General features: G+C 32.8%; 1 protein-coding gene across 1 annotated transcript; it reads left to right on the top strand.

Moving 5' to 3' along the window:
* Positions 1-1,868: 1,868 nt before the first annotated feature.
* On the top strand, positions 1,869-9,866 carry LOC111021331 (CDPK-related kinase 1). Its single transcript, XM_022298249.2, has 11 exons — positions 1,869-2,291; positions 4,196-4,326; positions 5,464-5,505; positions 5,588-5,696; positions 5,855-5,933; positions 6,030-6,326; positions 6,420-6,532; positions 7,738-7,845; positions 7,926-7,988; positions 8,858-9,025; positions 9,247-9,866. The coding sequence occupies exons 1-11, from the start codon at positions 1,869-1,871 to the stop codon at positions 9,382-9,384; spliced, it is 1,671 nt and encodes a 556-aa protein (XP_022153941.1). The 3' UTR covers positions 9,385-9,866.
* The last annotated feature ends 3,027 nt before the right edge of the window (positions 9,867-12,893 follow it).

The raw sequence follows: 12,893 nt of genomic DNA, 5'->3' as shown, positions 1-12,893 counted from the left end.
TATGTAAGAAACTAAAAATAGCCACTAATCACCCACGATTTTAGAACCTCTATGATGGATTGAGATTATAAATAGGGGCAAGCCTAGTTTCTCCACAAAATACAACATCAAAATTGTAGAGACAACCATAGTTTTCAGATGCAGAATTTAAGCTTATGCAATCCTAGCAAACAGATTCATAAGGATTTCTAACATCAGTTCTTTCGAACTCTTTCTATCTCTACAATTTTGATGGTGTATTTTATTCGATAGAGTAGATTTAAACATAAATATTGATACATCTCTATTTTCTTCAATTTTCCAAATAAAGGGATTAGAGATAATTTACATTCAAATGCATCACCAAAGTATATGAGATGGAAGGAACAAAGAGGTGGCTTTGAAAAGTTTCACATACAAACAAAGATAGTTGAAACCAAGATATATCAATATAATACATCTTGTTACAAAGCTCAGAGCAAGAAAATGAAATTATAAATAAATAAATATATAGATCTTTCTTGGTTTTTGTGGTGGCCAAAGAAAGACAGGCTGGAAGGATCCAAACCCAAACCCAAACCCCAACCCCACTTCCATTATTTTGCTTTCACAAACACAAATTCTTCTCCCACCAATTGCTAAAATAAAACTTTGTCAATTTGTCATCACATACCAAAGCTTACACAAAAAGAAGAGAAAGTGGAGATTTTATGTCTCCTCTTTCCTTCCTTCCTAACCATTTCCTTCACTTTCCCACTCACTTTTTTTTCTTCTGGGTTAAATCATAAATCTAAACATTTAAAAAGTAACCATATTAATTACTCAACTACCAAAATATTTATTTTAATCTCTAAACTTAAGTTGAGAATTGTAGGTGATTTTGAGTAGTGTACTACTGGAGAAGTAATGTGAAGCAATTTGAGGGACTTTCTTAACTTCTCAAATGAGTAGTTTGGTAGGTAAGCCACCTACACCGTGGATCAATAGTACATGTCTATATTAACATATTATTGTAAATTTGCATAATTAATTACAATTGTTTTTTTTTCCTTAAATAACTAAGAGTCAGAGCTTTGTTTTCTATACTCAATTTCTCAAGGGTACCTGCATCCACCCCATACTCTATCCAAAAGATATCAAGAGTTTTTGATTGTCTAAACCTGTATGACCAAAAGATCCTAAGATCTTGTTAACCAAGGCAAAATTAATTAGATTGAAATATATCACAAAAAATGAAACAAACTTGAAAGTTAGATTAAAACAACCCAATACACTGCATGTCGAATATCTAAATATCTAAATTTTGATGATTGTGTTGGGATTGTAAAGCAATAGTCTTACATGGACTAAAAGCAAGGAAGATATCATACTATACCATAGTATATATAAAGTGAAGATATCTCTCGAACTCCATGGATGCTTCAAAGATTGAAAGTTCAATTTCCCACTCGGATAATGTCATATAATAATATCTTTATTTTTCAGAGTATAAACAAACCAGCATAAAAAGAAAGTCGAGTACTGAATTGCATTGTAAATTTAGCATTTATTATATGCTGCAAAGATCTCTCACCTGGCCTCTGAAGAATTTTCTTTGCTTCTTGTTTTGCCTTGTTTTCTGCTCCCATTTTGGTTGTCTTGTAGTATGAATTTCGCCATCAGAATCAGATTCAGGGCATTGCATTTGCAGAAACCAGAAAAACAAACTCGATTTCTCATCAATTTCCTCCTCTCCATTCCAATTTTCCTCAGCTAGCTCTAGATTTCTCTACCTTGTTCATGGCGCTATGATCATCGGAGGTCTCTCCTCATCGATTTCCCCATTCCTCCTCTTCTCCGCTTCGATTCTCGCTTTTCCCCTGCCTCCAGGTCTCTGATTAGAGCATTCCATGGGAATCTGCCATGCGAAGCTGATCGCAAACCCTAGGGCGAAATGCGAGGAGCGCGACGATTCAAGGAATTCCCCCTCGTTCTACAGCCCGAGTCCTGTGTCGAGCCTCTTCAAAAACTCGCCGTCGAACTCGCGCCACCGCCGCCGGCCGTTCCCGCCGCCGTCTCCGGCGAAACACATCAAGGAGCTGCTGGCCCGACGCCACGGCTGTGCGAAGCCGAATCAGGCGGCGATTCCGGAAGACGGCGAAGGGGAGGGGGAAGTGAACAAGAATTTCGGATATTCGAAGCAGTTCTTGGGGAATTTCGAGGTGGGAGAAGAAGTGGGGCGCGGCCAGTTTGGGTTCACTTGCAGAGCCATGGCGAAGAAGGGAAATCTCAAGGGCCGGAATGTTGCTGTTAAGATCATCCCTAAACCCAAGGTCTGTTCATTTTCCCTTTCAAAAAAAAATTTAGGTATAAAAAAAAATTTCTAATAATTTTTTAAAAAAGAAATTATTTGATTACAATACGAATTTAGTTTTTTCTCACAATTTTAAAAAAATATATATTTCACATTTTTAAAAAACACATTTATGTTAGTTTAGTAGTGACATATGTCTACAACCAAGAGATTGTAAGTTTTGTCTCCACCTCCACATATTGTATTAAAAAACATGTTTATGTTTTCAACGAAATTTATATATATATATATATATATATAAAATGTTTAAACTTGCCATATTTCGATTTTTATTAACTATTTAGGATTGGAACGTAATATGAGTAAACTTCTATATTTTTTTTATTTCTTAAAAAAAAATTCTTTTTTTTTCTTTTTTCAGCGGAGATCTAAACAAAAAAAAAAATTAATTAAGTTTATTTCATATTTTTTCTCTTCAAAAATAATTATAATAAGGAATTTTAAATCATTTGAAATTGCATCATTTAAAATGATTTTCTGAATTTTCTCATAAATTAAAATAGAATAAATATGAAAGTCCAAAAGTAATTAAAACTTAGGTTTCCAAATAATTGTTTACTAAGGTTTTTTTTCTTAGTACACTAAGATATATTTAGTTATTAGGTAAATAAACAAAACAAATGACTACGTTAAGATTCCATCAAAATATTTTAAACAAAAAAATTAAATGGCAATAAAATTTGAATGGATAGTTTTAATTTAAAAATATTTACAAATATAATATATTTTTTAAATAAAAATATATAACAACTTTTCAAGAAAAAAAATTATTAATCACTCATTAACATAATAAATTATTATAGTATCGTCTGAAAAATCATGATTTTAATCTAGATTAACTATAATCATAGTTATTATTACTAATTAACTTTAAGTACTGATTAACTATAATCATAGTATTCTACTATTTACTCGTGTTTTAATTTTTCTATATTTTCAATTATTTATTTTACCTACTTTCATGACTATATTTTCAATAAACAAATTTTCAATTATTTATTTTGCTATTGTAATCATTTGATTTACTTGTATTTTAATTTTGCTATAATTTTTAATTATTTATTTTATCTAACTATGTCTATAAAAATTAGATAGTTACCAAATCTGTAACAATCCACTCATCAACTTTGAGTTGGATTACATGATACGAAAAGATTTTGGTACTAGTGTACGCCGTTCCATTTACTGCTTGCCACATCAGCAGTGTATTAAAAATGACGTGGGATCTATTTATTCTATTTATTGTGTAAATAGGGGAGTACCTAGTTCTAGAAAATTTTCCCTAAATGATAAAAGTGACATGTCCATTACACACAACTTTGGTTGATTTGGCACGACACGAAAATCAAATAAGTGAAGGAAATAGATAGCTGGATAAAATAAATTGGCACGTGCTACATAGTTTATTTTTTAGACAATATATCAAATTTCTCGTATAGACGGACCATGCCACTTTATTTTGTTCGACTCTCTATTATTTTTGCGAATTATTTACACTGTTTTACCAAATCAACTAACCAACTTTGTCTTATAAATACAATCGTCAAAGTTTATGGACTAAATTTGTAATTTGACTTTATTAAAACCAATAGGGCGTGTCGGTGAAGAAAACATGCCCCAGACTCTCAATAGGAGTATACATCTCAGATTTTTCTTACAATTCAAGAGACAAATATGGCACTGCCTTCAACATTTTTGTTAGCTTACTACAAGCCATTTTCATGTAAATATGGGAAGGGCAGGACTGTGTTGTTTCTGTTCAAGTTGTTATAGCATATATAGCCTAAGAACATAACTCAATTTAGTGTTGTCCTTTGGCCAGGGCCTATATAAGCAGTTGAAATCATGTGTTATTTTCCACAGATGTCGACTGCGATAGCCGTTGAGGACGTGAAAAGGGAAGTGAAAATATTGCAGGCTCTAAACGGACATAAGAACCTCGTGCACTTCCATGGAGCGTTTGAAGATGACGATAACGTTTACATAATAATGGAGTGAGTTTATGTTCACATATACCTTACTATTTTACTTATATATTCTTGCTCGGTAATCTTGACATCGATTTCTAAGAGACGTCTGTTTGACCTAACAACATTTGGTGGTTATTTAATATGCCATGATTCAAGCATATGGATCTTAAAGGTATCTGGATCTACAACTTGTCAGGTTGATCATTAAGAGCTCGTTTGGTAACGTTTCCGTTTCTTGTTTCTGTTTCTTCATTTTTAATGAAGAAAAATAGAATTGTATAGTCAAAGGCTCATGAATTCATGTATTGTAACAAATTGGAAACGGAAACAAGAAACAAGAAACTTGATTGTTCTAAATTTCTATACAATTTTGAGAATGTTTCCAAAAAATGAGAAACAAAAAACATATTTAGTTGCAAAATGCTTACGTTTCTTAATAAAATTTGGAAACTGAGAACAAGAAACTAGAACGTTAACAAATTAGCCCTAAGAGTTCGTTTGGTAACATTCCTGTTTCTTGTTTATTGTTTCCTCTTTTTTAATAAGGAAAAAATAATCATTTGATAACTATTTCTTGTACTTCAATTTTTTTAATTGAAAAAATAAGGAAACTTGATTTTGTTTGGACAGAAATGAGAAACAATAAATTTTTTTTTCCAAAGTTTCTATACAGTTGTGAGAATGTTCTAAAAAATGAGAAACATGAAATATAAATAGTTGTCAAATGCTTAAATTTTTCAATAAAAATAGAAACATGTAGTAGGAATTGTTAAAGAAATGTGGGCTACTCCTCCCATAGCCCATAGCCAATTTGGTTTTGAGATGAAACCCCATGAATATTAATATGATATCAGAGTCCAAAAGCAACCGGTCATGGGATCCGATCAAAATCAATGAGCCAAAAGAGCCACGATCTTGCGAGACATGTTAAGGAAATGGTTTATAATAAATATCGACTACTCCTCTCATTACCAATTGGTTTTGAGATGAAATCCATAAATATTAATAGAAATGTTTTCACAGAGGTACTAACGTAACATATAGTTGCCGCTACCTTTGCATTGTATGCTAGTGCGAGGCAAAGATTATAAATTGTGAAAATGATATAGATTTGTCTGCTAATTCTCTGAATACTCTTCTACTTTCTGTCATGATCTTCAGGTTATGCGAAGGAGGCGAATTACTCGATAGGATGCTTTCGAGGTATCGCTTCTCATTAACTTCCATTATTCTCATGAGGGAAACATTATACGGTTTGAGATGGTAACACATTTGGATTCTTTAGGGGTGGAATATACTCGGAAGAAGATGCTAAGGTTGTGATGGTTCAGATTTTAAGCGCGATTGGCTTCTGTCATGTTCAAGGAGTTGTCCACCGTGACCTGAAGCCAGAGGTAGAATTAGTTCATATTTCTGTGATATGTTTCGGTTTTCCTTGATGCTAACTTCAATTCTTGTTAAATAACCACTGAACTCTAAAGTTTAAGCTGATGTATTACGGTAACTTTAATCGTTTATGAATACTTTTAACTTAAAATTATCGGTGTGGCAGAATTTTCTTTTCACTACCCAAGAAGAGAGTTCACCCCTTAAGGTTATTGACTTCGGACTCTCAGACTATGTAAATCCAGGTCTAAACTACCATCTCCGAGTCGTGACATTTTCTTCGCTTAGCTTCGATCGTCTTGGTGCATAGAGTTGACATCTGATTGTTCGAAATCTCGCAGACAAGAGACTGAATGATATAGTTGGCAGTGCATACTATGTAGCTCCTGAAGTCCTGCAAAGATCATACGGGACCGAGGCGGACATGTGGAGTATCGGTGTGATCGCTTACGTTCTTTTATGTGGAAGCAGACCTTTCTGGGCTAGGACCGAATCCGGCATATTCCGAACCGTTTTGAAGGCAGATCCGAGCTTCGACGACGATCCTTGGCCATCTTTATCTTCTGATGCAAAAGACTTTGTGAAGGGATTACTGCATAAGGACCATCTTAAAAGACTAACTGCTGCTCAGGCTCTGTGTAAGTTTATTGAACTGAAATCTACTCTTTATAGAAGGAGGACAAAGCTTCTAAACTTTTCTAATGCTTCTTCTCCAAATTTTGTGTTTACAGGTCATCCATGGCTGGCAAATCATCCTGATGTCAAGATTCCATTGGATATGATAGTTTATAAGCTTGTTAGAGCTTATATCTATTCATCTTCTCTGCGGAGATTAGCGTTGAATGTAAGCGCTCTTAAAATTTACTTAATTCTTCTTTCATTATATATTTTGTTCTAACTCCAAAGTTTGAAGTTTTCTTTCGTTAAATGTGACATTTCAATTGTTGTAATTCTTCGTTTACATCTTACTTCATAGGGGTGGGATTTTTTTGAGATACACTCTACAATCCCTCGTGGAATTTGTTGATTGTACCCAATGAATATGTCGACGAGGATGATGATAGTTTAAGTGGGGGTGAGTGTTAAAATTCGATGTACAATATGTGGATGGTACTCTGTGAGTATGTCATCGAGAACCGTGATAGTTTAAGTGAGAGAGAGAGTCATAATTATACTAGAAAAGTGTATCTTATGAATCCACAAAATAGACAAGTGATGGGAGATGCAAGTTTTAGGTTCAAGAACCAAGTATCTAAATTCTATAGGTCATGAATTTTCGAGCTTGGTTCTATTTTAGTGCTTAAACTTTAAAAATGTAATCATTTTTTCCCTCAACTTTTACAAATGACCATTTTGGTCTTTGTTATATTAGTTTGCCAACTAAAATTTGCTTTCCCAATATTTGTTTCCCACCTATGTCTTTGATACATGCTTACATTAACATGTTACCGTATACCTCGGAGGCGTATTATTAATTTGTTAAAAATAAAATAAAAGTAAGAACTAAATAATCATTTTTTAAAAATTCAAGTATTAAAATAGATATTTCAAAAGTTTAGAGACCAAAATAAACCTTTTGAAAGTTTAAAGATCAAAATAGAATAATCTTCCAAAAACAGGAACAACAATTGAATTTAGACCAAAATTTAATAATTTAAAACTATTATTATTATCTCCTAGAGTTGGCCTTAGAGTGGGCGAACCATGTTTGATAATTAGTAGGAATGGGACATGAGTATAATGTAAGGACTACGACCTTTAATCCCTCCGTTATAAAGAAAATATGTGTGATAGCTTTACCTAAAGGCTCCAACTTAGAACTTTTTGAGCTATTTGCCTAAGAATTAAAACCATACTTTTTTTTTCATTATAGATACAGAACTCGTTTGATAATCATTTTTAAACACACATGTATAGTTACTTTTTTCATTGCTCACAGAGGGAAAGCAATGCTAAAAAATCATACTTTTTTTTTCTCCTGAAACATTTTATACTTGCTATGGAAATACTTGGAACTGTGGATAAATAAAAGTTCTGTATTTCTGACAGGCTCTTGCAAAGACGTTATCCTTTGTGCAGCTCGCTTATCTTCGGGAACAATTCGATCTCTTAGGTCCGAACAAAATCGGGTTCATCTCGTTGCACAACTTTAAGACGGTTAGCTCTTTAGCCATCTCGATTTTCTCCAAGAACAACAGCAATGCTGAAACTTTCTGACTGTTGGAATACATAAGCAGGCATTTATCAATACTTCGACCGATGCAGTGAACGATTCAGGGGTGATAGATTACGTCGACATGGTAATCCTCTTACTAGTGATGTTTCAAATATAGATCCGTTTGATAACGTTTTTATTTTGGAGTTTACCGTTATTAAAAATCATGCTTTGGTTGCCAACAGCTGTTGTTCTATTCTAATATGATCCACCATCAGATACATTTTTGTTTCTTAGCGAAGTTTTGGAAACTGAACCAAGAAATCAATAGGTATGAGTAGGTTTCAAAGTTTATCCTTTAGGCTAAATATATGTATTTTGTCAGTGTAACAAATAGGTAAGGTTGGAGATTCGAATCTCTAACGTTAACGAAAGGGTACATATCTTAACCATTGAGTCACACTTACTTGACAGCTACATATATGTGTCTTAATCTCTTATGTTCGGGTGTTTTCTTTTTTTTTTTTTTCAATTTAGTCCATGTTGTCTATAACGTTTTTTTCTTTCATATGTCTTAAACCCTAACATTTTTCAATTGTATCCTAATCACGGGTGAATGATAAAATTGGTTGATATAAACTTACAAGGTATAAAATACTCAGTAAGGTCGAAGAAATTTAGAGAAAGAATAGGCCACCCGGGGGAGGAAAGATTTGAATTCCTTTTCCAATGTTTTGCTATAGCACTCAATATCATACCAATATAAGTTTATTATTAAACCAATTTTAACATTTAACCAACGATGAGAGTATAATTTAAAAAATATAAAAATGTAAGAGACTAAATTGAAACTTTTTAAACGATAGGAACTAGTTGCAAAAAATAACATTCATGCATTGGGAGCTAAAACAAGTAATTAGCCTAGTTTTTAAAAGTAAAAAAAGAATATAATCGTTATCAACGGACCGTAAGAATCGAAAAGTGAAGGTGATAATTAAAGTATGAATGTTTCAGGTGAGTTCCTCCCCATATAAAAAGATGGACTTTCAAGAATTCTGTGCAGCTGCCATAAGTGTGCATCAGCTGAATGGCACTGAAAGCTGGGAGCTGCATGTAAGATATGCTTATGACCTCTTTGAGGAGGATGGAAACAGACCAATTATGATAGAGGAACTTGACTCGGTATGCTCTCTCGGTTTGAAATCTCGATATCTTATTCATTTACGAAAAATACTTAGGTTCTAACTGGCTGTGATCGCCACTGAAAACTTTACCACTATTCATTCTCTTGAAAACCACAAAAAGTATCTCTTCTTTTACATTTATCTCTCTTACCTTTTAACAAAAGATCATGAGAGATGACCAGTCTAACACCTGAAACATCTACTTTTCGCCGTACGTAGGAACTGGGACTGGGGCCATCCGTCTCGCTTCATGTGGTTCTCCAGGATTGGATAAGACCTGCAGATGGGAAACTTAGTTTCCTGGGATTTGTCAAACTTCTAAATGGGTTTCCCACTCGCACCAACAAGAAGAAATGACATAAAATCAAACCTTAAAACAACTAGTTTTTTTTTTACTTCTTTTTTTGGCCATTCTCCTAGATCGAAAATGTGCCGATCGATCGAGGAGATGACCCGAAACCGGACTAGAGCAGCAACGATCGAGAAGTTCGTGACGTTTTCTTGACCATACATTCTGCATCTAGTACACTTTCATACAAACACACACACAAAGAGACAGACAAGAACAACATATTTTTCTGCTATGAGATGTGAAGCCTTGAGAACCACAGTTTTCTGCATGTTCTGTAGTTGTCCTTCTCTCCCATAACAAAATCCTCTCTCTTTTTTTGGTAGAGTTGAAATTCAGAGTATTGTATAGAGAGTTTGACTCAAGACTAATTGTGTAGAATCTCTCTGTTTTTGTAACTTAAAATTCTGCTTAATCTTGACTGTGAAATCTTTGGTCTTCCAAGGATTTCCATTTGTTTGAAGCTTATGCTCTTTAACTCAATATAGTCAGCTTCTTCTTATTATTATTAGGACACTTTTGATTTATTTTTCATTTGAAATGGAATTTCTTGGAGGAAAATGGCAACCAGTGATGACAAAGCATTAATGAGAAAAGCAATGTTATCTGGAGTCGGTTCAAATTTTAGCTATGATATTTGCCCATTTTAGAAATTGAATTTTTTTTAAAAAAAATATCTATTCTTCTATATTTTTCTCTCCTTATTGTAAAAATTTAATGGTGGTTGATAGGGATGAACACCTGGATTTTTGGGGTTGTAAGAAGTGCAAATAAAATCTCACGTTGGATGATGGATTGATCCATAGTATATAGGTGTGAGACAATTATCTCCATTAGTACGAGGTATTTTGGATGAAATAAAAAACGAAACGGTGAGGTTCATGCTCAAAACGGACAAATATCATACCATTCTTGAGATATTTTGGGATACGTCCTTAACATTCAATAAATACTTGAAAACGAAAAGGAATAGTATAATTAATTACGTACTCATTGCCAATGGTAGCTAAAATAATAAATATTAAAAGAAGTTCCAGAGATAAACAACTCTTAGTTATTTCCCTAGATACTTAAAGTCTCATATTGGATAACGATCTCGTTTTTTATTTTTTGTTTTTAAAAATTATACTTGCTTCCTCTCAATTTATATATGTATTTTCATGGATTTAAAAGATACAAAGATTTTAAAAAGACGGATAAAAAAACAAATAATTACAAAGGTAATAGTGTATATAAGTCCATTTTCAAAATCTGAGAACCAAAAATAAAATAGTTATTAAATGGAATCTTGATTCCGGAACTTACTCTTTTCTCGAGAAGAGGTGAGATAAAAATATTCCTAAAATCAAACTTGATACTTCTCATCAAAATTTGAAATATTAAAAATAAATACTACTTTTATCTTTTAAAAATACAATTTTGTGGGACAAATTCTACAACAGAAAAATTAGGAAAGGAGAATAAGGTAAGTATATAATGAGAAATTGTCAAATATGTCCTTCCACATTGAATATAAGTATTCTCCTTTTTTTTTTCTTTTAGTAAAAGGATACCAATAGTTTCATCACATGATTTTTATATATTTTTTTTAAGTTAGAGGTAACAAGTATCTTATCCACTGAGCTACGTTTAAATTGATATTGTCAATTATGTATATTTAATTTGGTGAGAATTTGAAACCTCCAACATTTTGATAAGTGATGTATACTTCAACCAATTGATTCATGTGCAAGTTGACATTATTTGTTAAACTTTTGTATATATATTTTTGCACTTTTTATCATGCACCCGAAAAGGTTTGGAATTAGGGTCAAAGACTATCATATCTGAACTATACGGTACACACCCATCATAGAATGATCTAGTGGTTATTTGAGGCAAGTGAAAAAGTAAAGGAATGCTAAACTCGTGGCAGTCATACAACTTTTAGGTTTTTTTTGTGAGTACAACATGTGGAGGTGGGGGACGAACTCACAACCTTTTAGTTAGAGATATATGTCATTACCACTGAGCTATGCTCGCTTTGGTTTATGTACAATTAAGTTATTTGGGTTTAATAGATCCTTGACATGTTTTGACATTTATTTAGAATTAATGAATCTATGAGACATAAAATTGAATTTTATTTCTAATATGAACCAAAACTTTCAAGTTTAATGTCAAAACAAGTATAACTTAGCGATAATTGACATATATCTTCAATCAAGAGGTTGTGAGTTCAATCTCTCATCCCACATATTATACTAAAAAAAACTTTCAAATTTAATGTGTAATAAATTTGTGATTTTTGTTTTTTAAAACAATGTTGAATAAATCGAGAATGTGTTAAACACAAAATAAAAAATTCAGTGACCTATTGAATAATACAAATCTAAAAATCTAAGGATTTGTAGTTTGTCTTTTTATCTTTCTTTCTTTCTTTTTTAATTTTGAGATGATCAAATGTTGTGAATTTAGACTAGATGTAAACCAACTTTGACGGGTAATAAAAGAAATTTGGTATAACTACGTTCTACTCACGCAAATTTTCTCTTTGTTGACACTAGGAACTCACCTTTATTAATAGAGATCATCACCCCTCATGCAAGTTATACAAAACTATAACGTACTTACTTGAGCATTGGAGTACTAACTCTATTTTGTAGGTCGTTTTTACGTTGATATCAGAAGTCCGAGGTTTTGATCAAATTCTCGATCAAACACTGGATATTGGCGAGAGGAAGCTAAAATACTCAAATGTTGTTGATATACTGTGCAACTAGTGGAGGACCTAAGTGGATGTGCATCCATTGTTGGATCAGACCATTATAATTTATGTGTCTTCTTGCTCTTCTTTCATCTCTAAAAGATCGGATCGACCGACCAAAACCAACCAAACCGACTTTGATTGGTCAATTTGGACCACGGTTTGGTCAGTGTCGGTTCTCTCCATTTCCAATCTCTCTTCCATCCAGTCTCTCAAACCCAACTCTTCCCTTCTCTCACAGGCACCGTCTTCCTTTTTTGACGATAAACTCCTTTGATTCCTCGAAATGTAGCGAGCTCTCATCGTCTTTCTCTCTCTTCTTTCTCTATTCTCTTCGATTTTAACCAAAACCAACGATCAATTTCGTTTTTGCTTGCAAAACCATTGACCAACGTCAATTGAATGGTTGATTTTTGATGTCGGTTTGTGACCAAAATTGACACCAACCACATATTGGTTATATGCTCAATTATACACATGGATACATTGCAGCTATATAGTTATGTTGTCTTTTGGTCATCTTAAGAATTGATTTCTCAAAATACTTACGTTGCATTTGGTTGATAATCAGAAAATAGAAATTTGAAAACAACGGATTCAATGAAAACCAGATTTGTATTCCTTTTAATGGTTTTAGATATGTGTTTGGTAACAGATTTGGTAATAGAATCTGAATTTAAAAAATTGTTCAATGCTTATTTAGCAATATATTTGTAAACTGAAAATAGTTACAGACTAAATTTTAATTTAATCTAAACTTATATTAAGTAA

This window comes from Momordica charantia (assembly GCF_013281855.1).
Source record: "Momordica charantia cultivar OHB3-1 chromosome 1 unlocalized genomic scaffold, Mcharantia_2.0 BLBB01000001.1, whole genome shotgun sequence".
Lineage (NCBI taxonomy): Eukaryota > Viridiplantae > Streptophyta > Magnoliopsida > Cucurbitales > Cucurbitaceae > Momordica > Momordica charantia.
Note: the sequence above shows the minus strand (reverse complement) of the source record. Positions and strands in the feature narration are given on the sequence as shown.

What these genes read in the sequence shown, in the direction of transcription:
- LOC111021331 (XM_022298249.2), top strand. Translation starts at nt 1,869, where the DNA reads ATGGGAATCTGCCATGCGAAGCTGATCGCAAACCCTAGGGCGAAATGC. An exon ending in CTCGATAGGATGCTTTCGAG is followed by an intron (nt 5,506 to 5,587) that starts GTATCGCTTCTC and finishes TGGATTCTTTAG; the next exon opens with GGGTGGAATATACTCGGAAG. An exon ending in TGATAGAGGAACTTGACTCG is followed by an intron (nt 9,026 to 9,246) that starts GTATGCTCTCTC and finishes CGCCGTACGTAG; the next exon opens with GAACTGGGACTGGGGCCATC.